At 35.2% G+C, this 20,165-nt stretch overlaps 2 protein-coding genes across 2 annotated transcripts in view; one reads left to right on the top strand and one right to left on the bottom strand.

Moving 5' to 3' along the window:
- The first annotated feature begins 1,867 nt into the window (after nucleotides 1-1,867).
- Nucleotides 1,868-4,715, top strand: LOC108377399 (uncharacterized). The gene is made up of 6 exons (XM_017633663.1): nucleotides 1,868-2,059; nucleotides 2,124-2,237; nucleotides 2,296-2,434; nucleotides 3,246-3,868; nucleotides 4,141-4,323; nucleotides 4,453-4,715. Exons 1-6 carry the CDS (start codon nucleotides 1,868-1,870, stop codon nucleotides 4,687-4,689), a joined length of 1,488 nt encoding a protein of 495 aa, XP_017489152.1. The 3' UTR covers nucleotides 4,690-4,715.
- Nucleotides 4,716-4,874: 159 nt separating this feature from the next.
- LOC108377392 (uncharacterized) overlaps nucleotides 4,875-20,165 on the bottom strand; it is a 57,669-nt gene continuing 42,378 nt past the window's right edge. Inside the window, exons 3-5 of the mRNA XM_017633651.1 lie at nucleotides 11,650-11,860; nucleotides 5,339-5,537; nucleotides 4,875-5,248 (exon numbers count right to left, since the gene is read on the bottom strand). Coding sequence (XP_017489140.1) covers nucleotides 4,944-5,248; nucleotides 5,339-5,537; nucleotides 11,650-11,860 — 715 coding nt within the window. The 3' untranslated portion in view covers nucleotides 4,875-4,943. The remainder of the gene's footprint in view (nucleotides 5,249-5,338; nucleotides 5,538-11,649; nucleotides 11,861-20,165) is intronic.

Raw genomic sequence — 20,165 nt, 5'->3', positions numbered from 1 at the left:
GAAGCTAATTTATTCAAAATTGATGCTTGCAACAATTCTTTACCAAGAAATACGATTATGGTAAAACTTTGGAAAATGGGCGTGGCACCGCCCACTTATGATCTCATATAAGTATATCGGTAACCGTTCTACCAATTTGTACCAAACTCGGTGTGGATATTGTGCTTGCCACATATAAGCAAAACGTTGAAAATTATTGAAATCGGACTAAAATTGGGGCCGCTTTTCATATAACGGTAAATTTCATAAATGCTTGAAACTGCAATATTTCGAAATTTAAGGACGTTAATTTACTCAACATTGATACACCCCGGCTTACCATCTAGCGGTAGGTTTCGGAAAGGTGAAAAAACATATTTAATACTTGCGCCGGGTATTTAATGTTCGGCTCCGCCCGAACTTAGACTTTCTTACTTGTTATTCTATGCGACGGACAACTAAACAGGTTGCAACCCTACTAAAAAATAATATATAATCGCGCATCGGATGCCATGCTCTTTCATTTGACACCTCATTTCTTGTAACGGTGAAGATGTTATAATTGTTAAAAAGTGGAAACCTTACTCAAAAGGTAATGCATTATTTAACATCTAAAAGCCGATTCCTTTTATTTGACACCTCATTTCTTGTAATCCAACGAACAATGCGGATCTAATAAGTTTTTAGACAGGATAAAACCCTATAGGAATTTAAAGTACTAAAGATAATATTCCTACCGATACAGGCTGTACTTATAAAATCTCGTATAAATCCGTTCAGTAGTTGTTGAGATTAGCGTTGTCAAAACATCTTGACCGACAGCGAAAGTATTTTAGCTTTTTAATAGGTAGAAGCTAAGTCTTTTCGTTTGACAGTGACGGTGGAGAACTGATGCCTACTCTTATTATGATTGAATATAGGAATTTTATTAACAGGTAGCAACCCTATTAAAAAAAAAATGTTAGTGCTTTTCTAAAGGCCAATCCCTTTCATTTGACACCTCATCTTTTGTAATCCAACGAACAATGCGTAGTTTATAATTTTTTACACAGGTGGCAACCCTATTAAAATTCGAAGTAAAAAGAGTCACTCTCCTGTCGATACAGAGTATATTGGGGAAAATTTCGTCAAAATCCGTTCGGTAGTTGTCGAGATTACCTCGTACGAAGAATCTCGACCTTCCTTTATACTAACGATCTTTGAATAAAATTTTTTTGAGCCTCGGGTTGAGTAAAGTTGATGCAGCTAGCAAAAATGAATGTTCGATTGATGGATTTTAGACAACTACAGAATTCATATTTCTTGAAAAGATTTTTACGACTATGTTACAATTAATCGATTAATAATCGATTATTGAAACACAAAACTACGAAAGAATTAAATCTGAACAAAAATAATCAATTGATTTAACCAAAAGATTAATCGCTGACATCTCTAGTTGAAATTGTTTGAGTTTAAACGAGTAGGGAGAGGGAAGCACATATGGGCCACATGATGGATAGTGCCTTAACCCAACGTCCGTTGGACACTGATATTGCCCTAAAAAGTTATTAATTTTTTGCTAAAAGATTACTTACTATAAAAATTTTGGATAATTTGTCCTCAGTAGTGAATGAATCATCGCAGTTTTTACATTTCTCAAAAATGCCCAAAAATCAGTGATAGACATGGTTTCAAACGGAAATCCTTATATAGTTCCGATAATTGTTCCATAAAGACAGGTTTATCGATTATTTCAAAGAATGTTGCCCCATTTTTGGTTTTTTTAAATACTCACATACCTAATTTTTTTTTGGGAAATTTGAATTTTTGATATTATATTTGCCAAAGCTTTCATATAAAAATATTTCTTATATAGAAAAATTATTTGCAAATAAATGAAATAATTATGGAAACTGGAGCCGACGCCCCACTTGTAACGGCACTTGATGATAATTCTTTAGCCAATATCGAAGCAAAAACTTCAAAACCAGCGAAAATAGCACCGGCCAAGAAAAGGAAAAAGAAGACCTTGACAAAAGCGCAGAAAGAAGAGCTAAAATTGAAAAGGGAGGCCGAGTCTAAGAAGTTGGAGTTAACTGTAAGCCTAACAAAAAGTAAAGTAGTTGTGGGTTATTAACGCTTGCGGTGACTTCTAAATTTAGCAAAATTTACAACGGGAGCTCGAGTTATACATGCGATCTGCAAGGAAAAGCAGAGAGGATTGGGAGGAAATATGTAGGGAAATCAAGATAGGGGAACTGAAATCTGAAGTGCTGGTAAGTACGGTATGACAACATCAAAAAAAATTAGCTTGAATTGTTGGATATTTGAAAGGAGTGGGAGAATAAAACGCAGCGGGTAATGCAACAGAAGGATGAGAAAATACAAAACCTGCTTGCAGATATGGAGTCCACAAAAGATATGGCCAAACGAAATTTCGAACGCCATCTGCAGGTGCTGGATTATGCCACAAGTAAGCAGTAAATCGTCGGCAAAGTGCAAAATAGATCCACCTTGGTATAAAGTTCGAAAACGTCCTATTTCAGACAACTTTTCAAGAACGCCCTATTTCAGTATTTGATTTAAAAGCGCACTTTCTCAGCTGCCGATTCAAAATCGCACTATCCCAACATGTTTCTAATATATTCTCAGTCGAGATTCTTAAGACGTTAGGGTGTTTTCGAACCGGCTGCCGAGATATGTCAAAATACGGGCCAAAGAAACCGTAATTAAAGAAGGGTCCAAAAATAACTGTTATCTCGAATTTGCAAATTGAAAACGTTGCCCAAATTCTGAAATTTAACGAAAACGTTGTTTCATAACAGTTATTAAATGAGAAATATTTTTTCCGTTGCCGATAAGAGTTATGTCGTAACGTTTATTTTTTACATTGCTTGATAACAGTTATTTCCCGACGTTTATTTTTTACGTTGCTTGATAACAGTTATTGCCCGATGTTTATTTTTACGTTGTCAGATAAGAGTTATTTCACTCTTTCACTTTTATTTCATCATTTTTATCTTGTCCTTCATCTCAATTTTCATCAATATGCTAATCTTACAACGTTCACCAGACAACGTAAAAAATAAACGTTGTATAATAACTCTTATCAAGCAACGTAAAAAATAAACGTTGGAAAATAACTCTTATCGGCAACGGAAAAAATATTTCTCCGGCATAACATTGAATTAAAGTACTTTCGATCTACTAATTACGTAGTTTCCGTATACTGAGTTTATTATATTGAGAAGAAATAACACTTTACTCAAACTCTTCCGAAATAGATTGCTACAACACTCTGATCGCAGTTTCTAAGCAGCTCTACGAATCTGAGGCACAGCAAATGATCCAAGAATTCCACGAAGAACTAAACTCTCGGAAAGATATCGAGGATGGGTTTCGACTCAACTGTGAAAATATCATGCATGCCACCAATTTCGTAGTGGAAAATCAAATGCTTTCGGACTATAATATCTTCGTGGAGAAGCAGGATAACGCGGTGAATACTGAGATCGAGAAACGCTTTCAAATACGAGACAGCGTCATCGCAAAAATGAAAGCTCTCCACAAACAACTCATCGACTTCATTAGCTCGCTGGTGGATACCTCATTGGATGCCAAAAAGTATGAGCACATCCACGGGCTGATGCAACGGCAGCGTAATTTCGTTACCGAGTCGCGAAAGATGAACGACATCGAATTTCGTCTGACGCGCACCGCTGGCGATTTGCAGCGCGAATTGGTCCACAATGAAGTAGAGGCGCAGAGACGATTGGCCGACTTACGTCTCGAACGAGAGTACTTCATGCAGGTGCGGAAAGGAATCGAACAAAGTATTCATAACGACAGGCGCGAAACTTTCGAAAAATTGCAAATTTTCTCCGGCGAGTGTTATGGCATGCTGAAGGTTGGCGAAAGCATAATGTTGGATTTCCACTGGGCTTTAAATGACAAAAAAAAAATTAATGATAAATTCGGACTTAGTTCAGAACTAGAACGATAAATCCGGCTTAAATCTGGGCAATGAAAAAATCGATGTTCTTGAAAGACATTTTGTCAATTACATTTAAAAAATGATCTGCCCTTTACACAAAAGATTTGGCATGGTGGAAATTTGGCATGATTTTATTCGGTGGTTAATTGTATGTATGCATAATATGTAACTTTGTCGCCGCACAGGACTACCAAAAGCTATTGAAATATGGCGAGCTGCTGCTTTCACTCACCGCCAGCTGCCGTAAGTTGCAAACAGAATCGGAAAAAGTGGTGGCGCCCAAAGATGAGGATAAGCTGTCCGAGGAGGAAATAGAGTTCAGCTTAAAAGCTCTGAACTTGGAATCACATGTGGACATGTCCGATGCGGTAAATGTGAATTTGTTTTTCTTATTGAAAGAACTGCTCTCACTTCTTGTGAACCTTGGCAGTAAAACTTCGTTATTCGTCTCAGTTCCCATGCATGCCACTCCATGACTTTCCCCTTGTTTCTTGCAGGAGCTTTTAAGGCAAATGCAACTTATGAAGAACTTTTGGCATCGTACAGCTCTTGCCGAGGCTCAGAATCTCATTCTTGCCCAAGAGAAGCGTGAACTTTTGGAAGAGAATCAAAAATATATAGACTTCATAAAGCTAATGAGCAAGCGGGAAAATATTGAAGACATGTTGAAAACCTTGACGGTGACACCTTTGTTGCCTTATAAACCGGCTAAGTGCTTGCACAAACAAACCTGAACTTCTGTGTTTGCAATGAGCTCTAACAAGGATCGACATATTATTGTAAAAGCCTATATTAATAACTATTTTTGGTACTATTTTTGCGGTTTTTTTAAAAACGTTGACTAATAAATAATATTAATATTCATTAAATATATGTGTGTATGTATGTATTTTAGTAAATATGCTTTTATAAAACTTTCAGCTCAGTTTATATCCTTCTGGAATTGTAAGTTAAGAAAAGTTTATTCCATCGATGGTAACCTTCCAATTCAGGGCTTCGGATCGTAGTTTAGTACATCGAATGTAAGAATTTTGTAGAATGACACAGACCACTCTCTGTCCTTCACATTGTTTGATGCATTATCTGCGTTAGGTGTATAGTCACGGCGAAAGCGCATAAAAATCTCGGCGAAGACAATACGATGTGGCACTGCCATAACATCCATAGGTGTGCGCATATCTGTGTCAAGTTTACGCAAAATTTCATTGATTTCGACCAGCTCCTCTGGTGAGTCAAAGTCCTTAGTGTTGCGCAGGCCGACAAACAGCATATCAATGAAGCAATATCGCCGTCCTGAAGGGTAGGAGAGGGAAAAAAGATCGATGTACAGTTAAAAAGGGGCCAAGAAAAAATGAAAAATGATAAAATATTTAAATCTTTTACCGAAATTTTTCCGTGTCGCCACTTTCATTGGTATCGCCTTTCTTATGTGTTCTGTATCGAATTTGACCAATCTGAGTCGTGAGTCATTTCTGGAGAGCAACATGTCACGCGATATTTGTTGAAAACCAACAGGTGTGGTGAATTGGCCTAGTTTTCCTGTACTTTGATTACGTATGATGTCTGTCATAACGATGACTGCCTGGTAATGAGAAATAGATGGGAAATAAATAATTCAGGTTTTGTTTCGGATTATAATAAAAATATAGCTCAAAAAACATAGGTCGGTCTATCTACATCAAGGAGCGTGTATTTGTCAATTTAATTGTGGCTTATTAAAATTTGTAAAATTTTAATATTTTTATTGAGTTGAGTACCACGATTTTGTTTATTAGGGAAAATTGAAAAAGCAACAAAGCAGAAGTTGTAGCAGCTATTTCTGAGATCACCACATCTCCTCATCAGACTTCTTTTTTCTAGACTTCAGCAAGGATCGATGGTAATTGGTTGGTCCATCGAAAACCAGAAACCAGAAATCGAGTAAAATGAACTTAAAATGAGTTGAGCGCATCTCCTGTTTTTAGAACTTTTTATAAAACAAGTAATTTTAATTTAGTTTTAATTAATTAATTAAATTTTTTTTAAACACAACCGACATCAATTCTCATATACAAGTTTCATGATCCAATGAAAGGATCTAAACCAAATTACGGAACGACCCTTGAGGTTCCATCTTTCCGATAAAAAATAGAATTATTGAAATGGGTTCACATCGTACAATGTTATGCGGTAGCATACATAAAAAATAAAATTAAAAAATATCCCGACGAATTGATAACCTCCCCCTTCAATTTTTTGAAGTCGGCTAAAAATGTTTGAGTTCTTTGTTAATTTTATGTTAATAAAGTGCAATTTGTAAAATTTTAAAACGTTTATTTATTACATACTGTACATAAAACTTGCATAAATGTATTTTAAAAAGCATATTATCTGAAGCGAATTTTCATTATTTTCTGGTGATATATCTTTGAAAGTATTCGACATAAAATACACGTTTTCTTCCCGATAAAAATTCTTCCCATATTAGCTCTGATCCAATACTTTTCATGTAAAATCCTGTAAAAATGTCATATTTCGAAAAATTACTCTCTGAAGTAAGAGTAAACAAGTAAGAGCAGCGCTGTCTTCGGCTATGCCGAAGGCTTCATACCTTTCATGAACATCTGCAAATTTTACTTTGACAGATTACTGCTTTCGAATACATCTGCATACATCGATAGAGGAGTTACATACTTACATATATATAAAATCGCATATTAACAATAAGAGGTATGGAAGATATAAGATATACCTTATATAGCACCAATCTCAGTGATTTTCACTGCTATGTGATCGGTATGTAAACCGGTAACACAATTTATTGGGTTTAGTTTCCTACATAAAGGAGATATGTATATCGCAAAAACTGGTATCTGAACAATCAGTGGTATAAGAGATAAAGCTTATACAGAATAGATTTTGACGATTTTCTTAGTAGAATTTGTGTTATTATTTATAAAATAGCCTACGAAATTTATCGGTTTTAGCTGTCCAAATAAAGGAGTTTTACTGTAAAATCTTATATCTGAACAATCAGATGTATGGAAGATACATATATGTTAATATGTTATAGTCACCGGATCCTTGTTTCATTCACTGTAAGTCTTCTGTTGATAATAAGTAAAATCAGCGCAAAATTTCATGGTCCTAGCTACATAAATGGAGGAGTTATAACGAAAAATCCCATATCTGAACAATCAGATGTATGGAAGATACATATATGTTAATATGTTATAGTCACCGGATCCTTGTTATTTTCACTGTAAGTCTTCTGTTGATAATAAGTAAAATCAGCGCAAAATTTCATGGTCCTAGCTACATAAATGGAGGAGTTATAACGAAAAATCCCATATCTGAACAATCAGTTGTATGGGAGCTATAGGTTATAGTGACCCGATCTTTGTAATTTTCACTGTTTATAATTGGTGCAAGTACTGCAAAATTTCATGTTCATAGCTGCATAAATGGGAAAGTTATAACGGAAAATCTCATATCTGAACAATCGGTTGTATGGGAGCTATATGTTATAGTGGTCCGATTCTTCCGGTTCCGACAAATGATTAATACATTATAAAAATACACCCACCTACCAAATTTTATCCGGATATCTCGAAAACTGAGAGACTAGATTGCATACAAACAGACGAACAGACGGACATGGCTAAATCGACTCAGCTCGACGTTCTGATCATATAAGTATACATTTTCATGGGTCTATCTCTTTTTGTTCTCATGTTGTTCATGCTCATGAAAGGTATAAAAATGAGTAACAACAAAAAGTAAGGGAACACGAAAAGCAACGTCAACCAGTGATCGCTTTACACTTTTCATGATTTTACCAACAGGAAAATTTCGGGTAAAATCTTGCAACTTCATTCTCTACACAACTCTCCAAAAATCGCTCTCATTTACAGGATTTTGGAGGAATATGGAGTATCATTTTTCCTGTGACTTCCTGCAAGTTCGTGTAAAAACCTGTAAGTTCATGAAATACTGGATCAGAGCTATTATTTTAACAGGTGATGGATGTCTTAAGGGATGGAGAACAAACTTGCATCAAGAACTGAATTTCGTAAAAAATTTAACATACGATAATTTTGCGCAAGGGGGTCGATATACATAAGTAATATACAGAGTCCATGAAAGATACAAACGAATTCATACAAATATCTGCTCGCATCCCAATGAATCCTTATTCCTAAAGTTGGGCACAGCAGTATAGGTATTGAGGTGAATCGAGTTCAACGTGTTGAAATCTTACATACATACGTACACATGTATTTCACCTCACTTTATTGGTTTGTGTCTTTACTGGCCATGGTGGCTGATAAACGGAGACATGTGGACTTTAAGTTAGGACAAGAACCGGAATGTACTGATTTGGAGACTTTACCATCAAGATGCAGAAAGGCGTTTATTTTGAACATTTGAATTATGGATGAGATATTTGTCGAACTAAGCTATGAGCTTTGCTTGTTGCCTTGGCCAGCGTATTTATATTTGCAAGTGAAAAGCGATATTGGCTTGTATTGCCAAAAAAAATAGTCGCCGTTTACGGTAGACATAATTTTGATAGAGAAAAGTGTAACCAAACGAATAAATACAAAGACGTCTAAGGGCTGGTTGCTCAAAGCCTGGTTGACACTAATTTCCGGCTAACATCGTTATCGACGTCTTCGACTCCATGCATATAACACGGTGCCCTTTAACGTCGATAACGATGTTTAACCGAAGATTAGTGTCAACCAGGCTTTTAGCAACCGGCCCTAAGAGTGCAAATGGTAAATTTAATAAAGGACGGGTTAAATATGGTTTTTAAATTAAAAGTTACTTAAAATTTATAACTTTTTGTACGATACAGTTTTTAGGTACAATGCTCACAGTTGCATATGAGAATGAACACAATGAAGCATTTTAGGGGTGGAACTTTCACGGCCTTTGTCTACACATTTTGTTTGCTTTGGGTCATTCCGTTGTGATTGGTGGGACATTTTACTCAAGATTGTGATCAATTGTGAATTATTTATAACTATATCGTCGGAACATAAACAACGGCGAAAGATATTTTTTAATATAGATAATAACTAATGCATACAATTCCTTGAAAGAATACCAAACCATTTCGTGGCTCTAAGTAACTATAATTTGAACGAATGTGGTGGGACACTGAAAGAAATTTATTTTATTTTGTGCACTCAAATATGAATTTTAGCCAAAACATCAAATTTTGTGGAAAGATGTGGCATCACAATAATATTGTTATAACTTTGGAACTACTTAGTGTTTCAACTTGAAACTTTCCCAAAAATTTCTTCGAATATTTGTTTATATTGCTGCATTAAAGCAAAAAATAAATAAAAATTAAACTTTGTAACACAAATTTTGCATTTGTAAAAAACACCACCTTAACTTTTTTTTTAAGTTAAAAAATCCATAATTTAACTTTTAATATGAGTTAAGAAGTGTAGTTAAACACAGTTTCTTTAGAATAATATCTTGTTAACTAAATATGTACAAATTTCAAATCAATCAATACACAAACGTTTGAGGTATAGCCTGAAAAAATAGCAAATAGCAAAAATTGGCCGCTGTGAAAAATTAGCTTTTGTGACTTTTTCGACATGAAGCCATCAGTAAAAACTTGGTTAAAATTACCTGAAAATGTATTTTCATGTTAGGTATCGATTACAAATGATTTGAACTGGTTAATCCGCATGCCTATAAGTTAGTTTTACTTAACCAAGATTTAGCTAAACGCTTATCAAAAACACGCCTAATAATGATTTTTTGTTTATAGCGAAGCGTTGGTGGCCCACATGGACATACAAAAATCTTTAGCACACGACCTCAACCCAAACTTAAACTGCACTGCGCAAAACTACTCTTAATGCAATTACGCGGTCTACTCAATCAGCTTGATATTGGCGAAATTTTGTATCCAATGCTTGAAGTCTAGTGAAGACACATTACACTACGTAGGCATCTGCCCAATTTACCACGACATACATTTACATCAGTTTAGTGTAAAAATCGTGGATGCAGCAAAGACTATAGTTATATAGAATGGACCCAACTACTTAACCCTTTATAAATAACTCTCCTAATGTCTTAAGTAAAAGGAACTCACATTAAATGATTTTTCGTAGTCATTTGAATTGTTAGTATTATATTTAAGTTAATTAAACTATTATTTTAATTCGCTGCACTGAGTCTACATCGTTGTAAAGATATACACCATAGATATTATTGGTGACTGACATTTTTATTTTATTGGTTATAATACTGGTTTCCAAATAAATGATGTCGTCTACTATTTATGATACAAAAAGGGCTGTAAATATTTGGTCTAGCCCATACGAGGGAAGAATTACTACAACTAGAGTATGAAAACTGTAAATAGTTACGTGTTTTAATTATCTACGTGAAATTAAAAAAAAAAAGTGTAATGACCGAAAATAATGGTGATTTCGTTTCATCCAAAAAATGTTGCCCTTTCACGGTGCAAAATGTATTTGGTGTTACACGCAATCCTGTAAAAGGGCATTTCTTTGCCCTCCTGTCCTTGTTTGGCTCACTCATTTCATAATATTGTCGTTTTAAGCAACCATCAGATTTTCAAGGCAACCATCTCCCCTGACAGAGTTTCAAATGGCATATACCTAATGTGCCTTTTTTGCCTTGCAAGAGTGTAACATTCAAGAAATGAACACAAAATTTTATAACCGTCGAACACGAAAATAGAAAGGGACAATCAAAAGGAAAAATTTTTTGGTAGAAACGAAAACACCATAAATACGAGTACTTGGCCGAGTTCACTAAGTATACGAGTATATTCGGTATTATTTATGCATATTTGGAAGACTACTATTTATGATGTTGGTTTAAAAATAATGGACTGAGTAAGAGCTAGAGTATAGACATGAACTCCCTAATCACTGCAATATACTTCAAGCTAAGATTTTACCTTAAGGAAACCCACGGAACTTTTCATTAGTGAGCCTGAAAGTGAATCCACGATTAAGAAATATGTACGTTGATAGTAAGCGGCCATAGAGGGCATTAACCTACATCACATTTCGTTCAAAAATATACTAAGTAACAGAGAAGGACTCGTGTTGCTATGTACCAACGAAAAGATGTTATGCAAAACCAAATGCCATTCGTACTGGCATTATTACGAAAGGACTTCGAAACGATAACCGGCATACTTTCATGCTACTGCCTATTTTCAGTTAACACACTCAAGATATATAGAACTGCAACGAGTTTAGGAAACGCGTGAAGCCAGAAGCGAATGAAACACCTGAGCAACTCCTATGCTTACGTCGGGCAGTATCAAGATTTCTACTGAAATTCCTGGAGAATAAATAGTCAGGAAATCTAGAGAATGCCTCCAAAGTGGTACGTCAGGTGCTTCCCAAACTGCCTAAAAGCATCAGAAGCTCGTTTCTCTGACTCTTCTCTACCGATTATTTCTCTACTGGTAGAGAATATACGCCATTCTCTGCTACTCATTAGCAGTAGAGAACAGGGCGGCGAATTCATATCATCTCAATTGTTGCAGAAACGAGCTGCAGCACTGCTTACATTTTCATCGAAAAAAATTACTAGGCTCGGTTATTGCATCAATAATAAGTGACCAGTCACTTTTTGATTGCAGGTATGTTTGTGCATGCAGCATGCTTGACATATGTATGTCTTTGGTGCTTGCTTACCTGTCTTGACCCACGTATGAATTCCTGTTCCTTGAACTTGTGATCCCAAAATATACGAAGTTTCCACAAATTTAGTCTTGTTAAAACATATTTCCATGGATTATGCAAATAGACTAACTTTGGTATGGTTTTTCGCTGTTCATTGTTACGTCTCATATTATTTTCCCAATTGTTTGAATTTGATCTGCTGCTGCCTTGAACGGTGGGAGGTCTGGCAAGAACGAATGCGTATTTGAGTTGATGCTTGTGCGCGGAAACACAAGCGTGGAATGGGCGCCACGACGAACATTGAAAGCACGAGGGAAAATGAAAGTTAAGTCCGGTTCGAGATGCCCAAAATATACAATCAAAAATCACTAGCAATTTTGTTGACATTTTTTTCTGAAAATTCCTTTGTTTGACTCAAGTGAAGTTAAATGTTTTTCCTTTGATATTCTGTAAAAAAAATATTGGGAAATTAAATGGGGAGTCGGAGTTCCATCGCTAAATTTAGCCATTGTAATGAGTTCGCGGAAAAATTTCCAAGCAATTCGCCCGCTTACAACGAAAGACTTAAGGCACAAACTCGGAAAGCGCGTAGCACAGCATTTAAATGCTCGCCGTTTGTAAAGTGCTGCTAGCCGATAACTTATCCAAAGTGACTACATTAATTTCACTGTGACACAACGTGAGAACCGTATGCGAAAAAAAAACCTTGTACGAAGAAAGGAATTGAACAAAAGTATACTGGAGGCAAGAAAGGTGGGGGAAATGACTGAATAAAAAATTTCAGTAACCAGTTTCTGCATGGAACGAGAAAGGGATGTTGTTTTCAATTTTTTATTTCAGCATTCCTTTAAGTTCTTTTATGCTTTATTGCCTCTTTATCACTCAAATCAAAATGAAAAGAAAAACCAAATATGATTCAACGGCTAAAAGTTTGTGGCAGCCAGACAAGACAACAGCGTTTAAATTGGAAATCCGGCATGGTGATCGTCTGGAGATTTCTTGCGTCTTCTTGGCTTTTAACTCTTCTAAATTATTGTTTGTGTGTTTGTTTTTATTTCTCTTTTTGTTTTTGTTTAGAAGCAGAGGATTGTGTGCGCTTGCATGGTCTTGGCTGGCGGGCACCATCCTCGTTTACACATTACCAATTTTTGCACCATAGCTGTGCGAATGGTCAGCGCCATGAAGCAACCCAGCACAAAGTGTATGAGGGAAACTGGAAAAGCAGATTCTTGTTTGTAGAACGCGTTGTACTTAATTGGCCGCTTAGAACATTTTTAATTCCAAGTTTTCGGCAGTGATGAGCCGAAGATTAAGGCCAATACAAGAATCAAAGTAAAGGTGAGTACGTACATAGATGAAGAAAAGAATAAAGGAAAGGTAATATTAAAAAAAAACAAAGACGCGTAAAGATAAATGCAAATGTGAAGATCAAGGTGAGTTGAAGTACTCTACTTATATGAGGGCAAAAGTGAACTGGAATATGTAGATGAAGAAAAAAACATAAATGTAAAAATTAAGAAAAATATGATACAAAAGAGGATACCGATAAATGTAAAGATAAAGATAGATGAAGAAAGATTAAAATAAGAGTAACTATAAAAAACCGGATATAGATAGATACACAGAGACGCACCTCACGTAAACCCACCGCACTTTAAATAACCACACCTGATCCTACCACAGCTAAATTCACCACACTTTGACTCACCACGACTGAACTCATCGCACCCATACTCACCAAACCGCACATAAACTCACCACACCTCAAGTCATCTCACCTAAATTTGGGAACGATTTTGAGATTTTCGTGATTCTCGGGACAAAATTCAGATTTTCAAAACTGTTTTGGGATTCTTGAACACTATCACCTGAAATACAAATTATATTCTTTACAATTGGGATCATAAGTTTTTTTATTTTTCTGCACCAAATAACAAAAAAATTTATTATGAATAAAAATAAGCAATTGCTTTTTCTTAAAATTTCAGATCTTTTACTCAATTTATTCAAACAAAATTGAAGTAAAAGGTATGAAATTTTAAGAAAAAGCAATTGGTTAGTTTTTATTCATACGGCCCAATATCTTAAAATTTTTTAATTGAAATTTTAAATTTTTTACTTATTAGCAAATGCCCGATATGCTTCGCGACGCCTGATAAGAACTTCTGAGTTGACCAATACAAAAATAGTGGTGAAATGCAAAAACGTTAGGTTGAAAGGACTGAAGAGCAGAACCTTCCTTGCTCATGGGCATTGAGATAACATATGGAATATGTACTAATCTCATTCGACACTATGAGCTCTTATTTCCACCCGTGAGATATCTGCAAGTATTGCAAGGTTTGCCGACAGCACATAATCTTCTTCTATAATCCCGCTGTTATAAGGATTAAAGAGGTTTCCCGTTCAAACGGGGTAAGAATACCGTGGTCTCTCTAATTTTTCACACTTTTTTGCAAAAGTATATTTTATGATGCGGGCACCCGACTTCGTTACCATAAATTAATGGAGACATAAACTATTTTTCCGGTTTACTCTAAGGTCTCCAACACTTTTAATACTCGTGAGCATAAGACAAATATGTAATCACATGTCAAAGCAAAGCCTCAGAGAATACTGAAGACTTTTAAATTAAAATGGAAGGTCTGTGGGAATAAGTGCGACTCCTGACATTATTAAGGTTAGGTTAGGTTAAATTGATATTCTCCGAAAGTAGACGGCATGCGGGCTGGGAGTTCTATGACTTCTTGCAAACTCTCATATCTTTTTAGTTTAGAACAGGATATTCCGTGTAGCTGTCTGTTCATAATGGTTCTCTGAATGTAGTAAATCTATTGGCGATATCACGCCTCTGGCAAAGACTTCCTCTCTTTACTATAAGCGCTACGCGCTCTTGTATAAGCTCATTTGTATACATTTAATATAGATCTTCCACATGTATAGGAAGTGCCACCCCCTTTTAAAAAAATATATCTTACTTACTATAAGCATCATCCATAGATATGCATGACAATATTCCAAATTTCATAGTCATCTGACTTACGGTTTCAAAGTTACAGCTGATTAAAAATTTCACGCCTATGGTCCGAATGTGTATTCTATTATATTCACTGCACCACCTTCGGTCATTCTTTTAAAGAAATTTTCAATGTACAGACACGACTTTTCTACAGTTAAAATGTAAATATATTTAAACACAATGCAATTTTTAATAGTGTTTTAGTATTTCCATTATAAAAGAAATAAACATTTTATTTTTCGTTTACTACAAACTGACATACGTACATAAACGTATATATGTATGTCCACAATAAGATTTTACTTTTATTATTTTAGAAAAAACACTTCGCTTCCAATTCATTTTTCTATCTTGCGGCAATGTGTTGCATGCAAATATTTGCAATTGCCCCACGTTAATAGAGCGCAGGCGCGGAATCGTATTTTATGTGGAACGTGCACTGCATTTGAACCTACATACATACGTACATATATTATGAAAGTGTATACAGCAGTAAGGCTCTAAATAAAAAAAATTAAAATAAAAATTATTCCACCTACAGCAATCAACGGTCAATAGAGTGCTGCCAGTATCGATGATTTGGTTCAAAGCGCGCTTTATTGCATGCATCAAATTTAACGCATTTACATGTACTTCAATTTCAGACGGTTGTGGAGTATAAATAAACCTTCAATATAGTATATACGTATGCATGTTTGCATGGATTAATACACTTCATTTTAAATGCAACTATATACTTGAAGGAGGATTAGCCTACAGCTATCATAATGGGGCGTTGCGTTTATCTACGCGTTTATGCGAATAGTCGACCGCTGTAGTCCTTGTGTGGCACGCAAATCGCACAAGTCATAGATTGCCGATTTCGCATTGCTACTCGTATATACTAAACAAAAATGAAACAAAAAAAAGAAGAAGTGATTAACTGCGGTCGTCATCCGTTAAAATACATATCTACAGCGGACTTAAAAATTACATATTTATATTTTCAGCACTTTAAAGAGGGCTTGCTTGTCATGTCATGAGCTAAATGTTGTACATTTACTGAACCTTATTGAATTATATTGTGACTAATGGGCTGATGTCGTTCTTATAGCTATATATATGTCTGTATATGACTTATACCCCATATGAATGAACTTCTAAGACTATTGCATCTGTTTGCGAAGAACGCCTTCAAAATTGATCTTGAGAAATCATTTACACAAAACTAATACTTAGCTAACCTAGGAAGGTTGGCACATGCGCCTCTGTGCAATGAAGAACTCCACGGGATACCGGTGGCCACCTGCTGGGCCACGATGCGCTCGGGCGCATAGGGAGCTATGCGGTTCTGATAAGGGGAGCCAAAGAGGAACGGTAGAATATTTGCCACAATAAGAAGAGAGTAGCCGAATTACTGGAGTACGAATAGCGTGAAACACTGGCCGCCAGAAAAAATTACCAACAATTTTACCAGAGAGTTAGGCAACTTATGGTTCCCAGAACGTGACGAACTCCAGCGACAGCTGTCCACTGTTCTTCGAAATTACGAATTCGAATTTACGGGCCTTTACGCGTTGGCGACGGCGAGTACCGCAGACGATGGAACGATAAGCTATATGAACTTAACAACGATAGCGACATAGTGCGCCGAATTTAAATACAACCGCTACGCTGGCTTGGTCAAGTCGTCCCAATGGACAAAAACGCTCCAGGTTTGAAAGTATTCAACGCGAAGCAAGCAACAGAGGAAGAGCAAAGCCACCTCTGCCGTTGAAAGCCTATGTGGAAAATTACTTGGCTTCACTTGGCATTTCCGATTGGTGTCAGTTAGCCCAGAAGAGAAACAACGGACGTGCTTTGTCAGACTCACACTTAGGCGGTTACTGTGCCAATCAAGAAGAAGAAGTTTGTCTAAAAAATTGTACTTTATGGTTAAAACTGTGAATATGACAACATTGGTTTGTTTGATATTTGAAAAATTAAGATTTCAAAAAACCACTAAAAAACGCTGGAAATAACAGATGATAACCGGTTTGGAAAACCCTAGTCAATCGTCCTATAGAGTATGTATTTACTTTGGTACATATCTCACGTTTAATAATATACAAAATTATTCCGAAATTTCAATTTTGTGGGAAAACGTAATCAATGTTATACCATGTCCCCACCAAAAAGTTAACCATCTCAAATCGAACTTAACCACATCACTAATATATTGCTGTCCACACTGCGGTTTGAGGTTTATAAAACAGTACAAATGTAATGAACAGTGTTCAGACCCCCAAAAATCGATTCCGGACTAAATTACTGCAAAAATCGGAGCAAAAACAAATTTTCTGTACTAGATTGAATTTTTTATTTTTGTTTCTGACATTAATTGTTTGACTAAAATATTTTCTATTCATGCAAAATAAGAACGCGGGGCAATGTAAGGATAATATGTTACATATTTAGGTAATTTTTAGCATTTTCTATATAGTAGAACGTATCTAACACTTAATTTTTTAAAAAGCAAACCTTTTCTACTTTATATAAATTTCATTCTACATATAGTTTTTAACAAGTTAAGTAAAGTTCTGCATCCGCCAATTTGTACAGCCATACATCAAAAAATAACGAAGTTACTTTATTGACGCATTGCTATGAAAGAGTTACTTTTTAACAGTGAGATTTGGCTAACTTTAAATTTTTTTACTGAATCCGGTGGTGAACATTCAAAAAACGGACCCAAGAGGGGCATAACATGAATGAAAAAAACGGAATAGATTTGAAGTCAAGCGGAGTAGAGGAGTAGATTCCAAATTTTTTTCAAAAACCGGAGTAAATCTAATCTGATCTTAGTTGAGTCCAAACACTAGTAGGGAACGAATTCTTTACATTTTAACGCTAATGACCCACAGATGGCGGGAAAACACAGGGTTGTATCAGACTTTCGACGTGGTTTCGAGTTGGTTAGCTTTTAACCATCTCAGTGAAATGGTTAAGTGCTGTCATTTTTATATGGCGAAACTACGCTAAATCAAGTGGGTTATCGGGATAACCAACTCAACAGCCATAACTACGTGGTTAGCTCCGGTGGGGACATGGTATTAGATCAATTCATATAGTTAAATTTTTGGGAAGTTTGGTCATCTGTTAGGCTGAACACATTCTCCATATTAAGCTTATTATTTGTGTGATGAAATTTCCGAAAACGTAAATCGTATATGTATGTATTTGTATATGCAATAAATTTTTTAGAAAGACATAAAGTCTATAATTTGACTTGAGAAATGCCTTTGCGGTATAAAGGAGGACCTCCATAGCTTGCGTATCCGTATACGTGCGTTTGACATTTACGCTTAGAAATTATACTACCATAAAAATTTGTATATTCAATTTTTCTGTCAAACGCACGCAAATCAAAAATACGAGCCAAGAAAGCCTATAGAATCCACATCGACACTTCCGTAATGCTTTTAAGTCAGTTTTGGCACACGAAAAAAATGTGTCTACGGATAAATATGTATGGACAAGAAACTACATATATACACAACATTCAATAAACGACGCACTAAGTTAACTAATTTGTTTTTTTTTTCATCTAAGCTTCCGGGGCGAATTGATTTCGTAGCAAAATTAGAATTGGCAAATGTCATTCGATCAACCAAATCTGCAATTTAATGCGAAATTTTCCGCTTGATTGGACAGTTCCTTTTGCCTGCTATGTTCTCTCATTTCAATCCGCTATTTGCGTCTCCTCAAAGTCTTGCCTGTTCAATTTGTTTGTTTTCATTTTCGACAAAAGTTACTTATTGTTTCAATCTGGATTTGCAATACCCCGAAGGTAAGAACCTTTTAATGAAACCAGTCATTAAACAAAACCGAAACTTGATTTGGAACTCGTTTTGAATTGGTCAACAACATTGGCCAACAGTATCCAGAAATATATACACGTGCATACATACATACATATGTATACAAGTATTCCTTCAGTTCATATTCTTGAAGCTGCAAATCTGCAAAAAGAAGGCAACTTAAAAGAAAAATAGAATTTCGAGTGAGCACAACGACTGAGCAGTAAATTTGCGGTGCTTGAAATATTAGACTGTTAATGTGTATGGATGTACGCGGGTTTATATTGTACAAAAACAACAGCAAATGCAATCTGTGTTTGTGGAGAGAACAGTGATTATTTTCGTTGATGTCTTGCCATCACAATTTGCTTTCGTGAAAAGGCTGGCAATAATCTTTCCGCGGTCAAATTTTCATCATTTCGAATAAAATATTTTCGTCTAGAATTTTTATTTTTAACTCATGTGTCGCCGAAAAAGTGTCGAAAATATCCTCAGATTTTCGTACAGTTCCGTTCAACTGAGGAGACTCAATTAGATTCCACAGAAGACCGTAACGGTCAATATCAATATGATGAAACTCAGAATTTAACTGTAAAAATTAAATTTCTGTTTTACTTTTATTACTTTTATTAATAATTTTATGTCATATTATTATCGTTTTAATTTCTTAATTTTTTAGATCATAAAAATTTAAATCGGTCATAAAAACGTATAACGATTTAATGATCGAAAAACAAAAATAAAAATCTAGAAAAATATATAGATATTTAATTGTTATTTTCGGTCTCAGGATTTTACATTTTAAGTCTTTGGAGCATCTACTAGATTACGCGCGCAAGTTGTTTATTCCAGTTTAAATAAATTCCGAACCTCTGCATACAAAATTGCCCACTCTTTGGAACTTTGTGACTTTGCTGTCGCACAGTGATATTTGGTCTCCAATTTGTGCCCATAAATCTAGAAATAAAGTATCGATTTTGGGGTTTTATTTTCTTGGGTTGCCTAAAATGATGTTTCAGCTATCGAAATATGTCCAAGACAGGTCCCGATCTTTTGCATCTGTTTGTATGATCATTGGTAAAGTGTTAATTAGTTGACGCAGCGGTCTCAAAAGTAAAAATGTAATACCAAAGTTTAAAAGAACGCGAAAAGCCATAGGGCAATCGATTTTAATTTTATAAAATGGGGTTTTCTTCCACAGGTGAATTCTAAATAAGGTGTATTTTTAAAGTGGTGTAATATGTATGTTCAACTCATTCGTATTTAATGAAATATTTAAGTGAATTTTTGATAAAAAAAAGTTTAATGAAAAGGCATAAGTAATTTTCTCCAAGTTTCACCGATAAAAAATGTATTTTTATTTCAAGATAATTATATTTTAAACTACGATACAAAATATTGAATCCGACCGTGACCGATATTTTGTTTAAGACGAGATTTTTTAATATTATATGCTGTTGAAAATTTTCTGAAGATGGTTATTTGAAACTAATTTTTTTAACCAATTTGGTGTAAGATACACGTAAATATGATAAAATTGATTTGTTAGTTTTTGTATATTTTATTCGTACCTCAAATTGAGTAATATTTAAAAAAAATTTCGACATCTTGTTTGAAATAACAAAAAGCCCTGACATTTTAAATTTATTAGTCCGATTTGAATAAGTCTCAACGAATTGCTTTTTCGTACC

Source organism: Rhagoletis zephyria, unplaced genomic scaffold (genome assembly GCF_001687245.7).
Source record: "Rhagoletis zephyria isolate East Lansing unplaced genomic scaffold, Rhagoletis_zephyria_1.1 Rzeph_scaffold_00106, whole genome shotgun sequence".
NCBI classification, from domain to species: domain Eukaryota; kingdom Metazoa; phylum Arthropoda; class Insecta; order Diptera; family Tephritidae; genus Rhagoletis; species Rhagoletis zephyria.
This window is presented reverse-complemented; position numbering and strand designations above follow the sequence as displayed.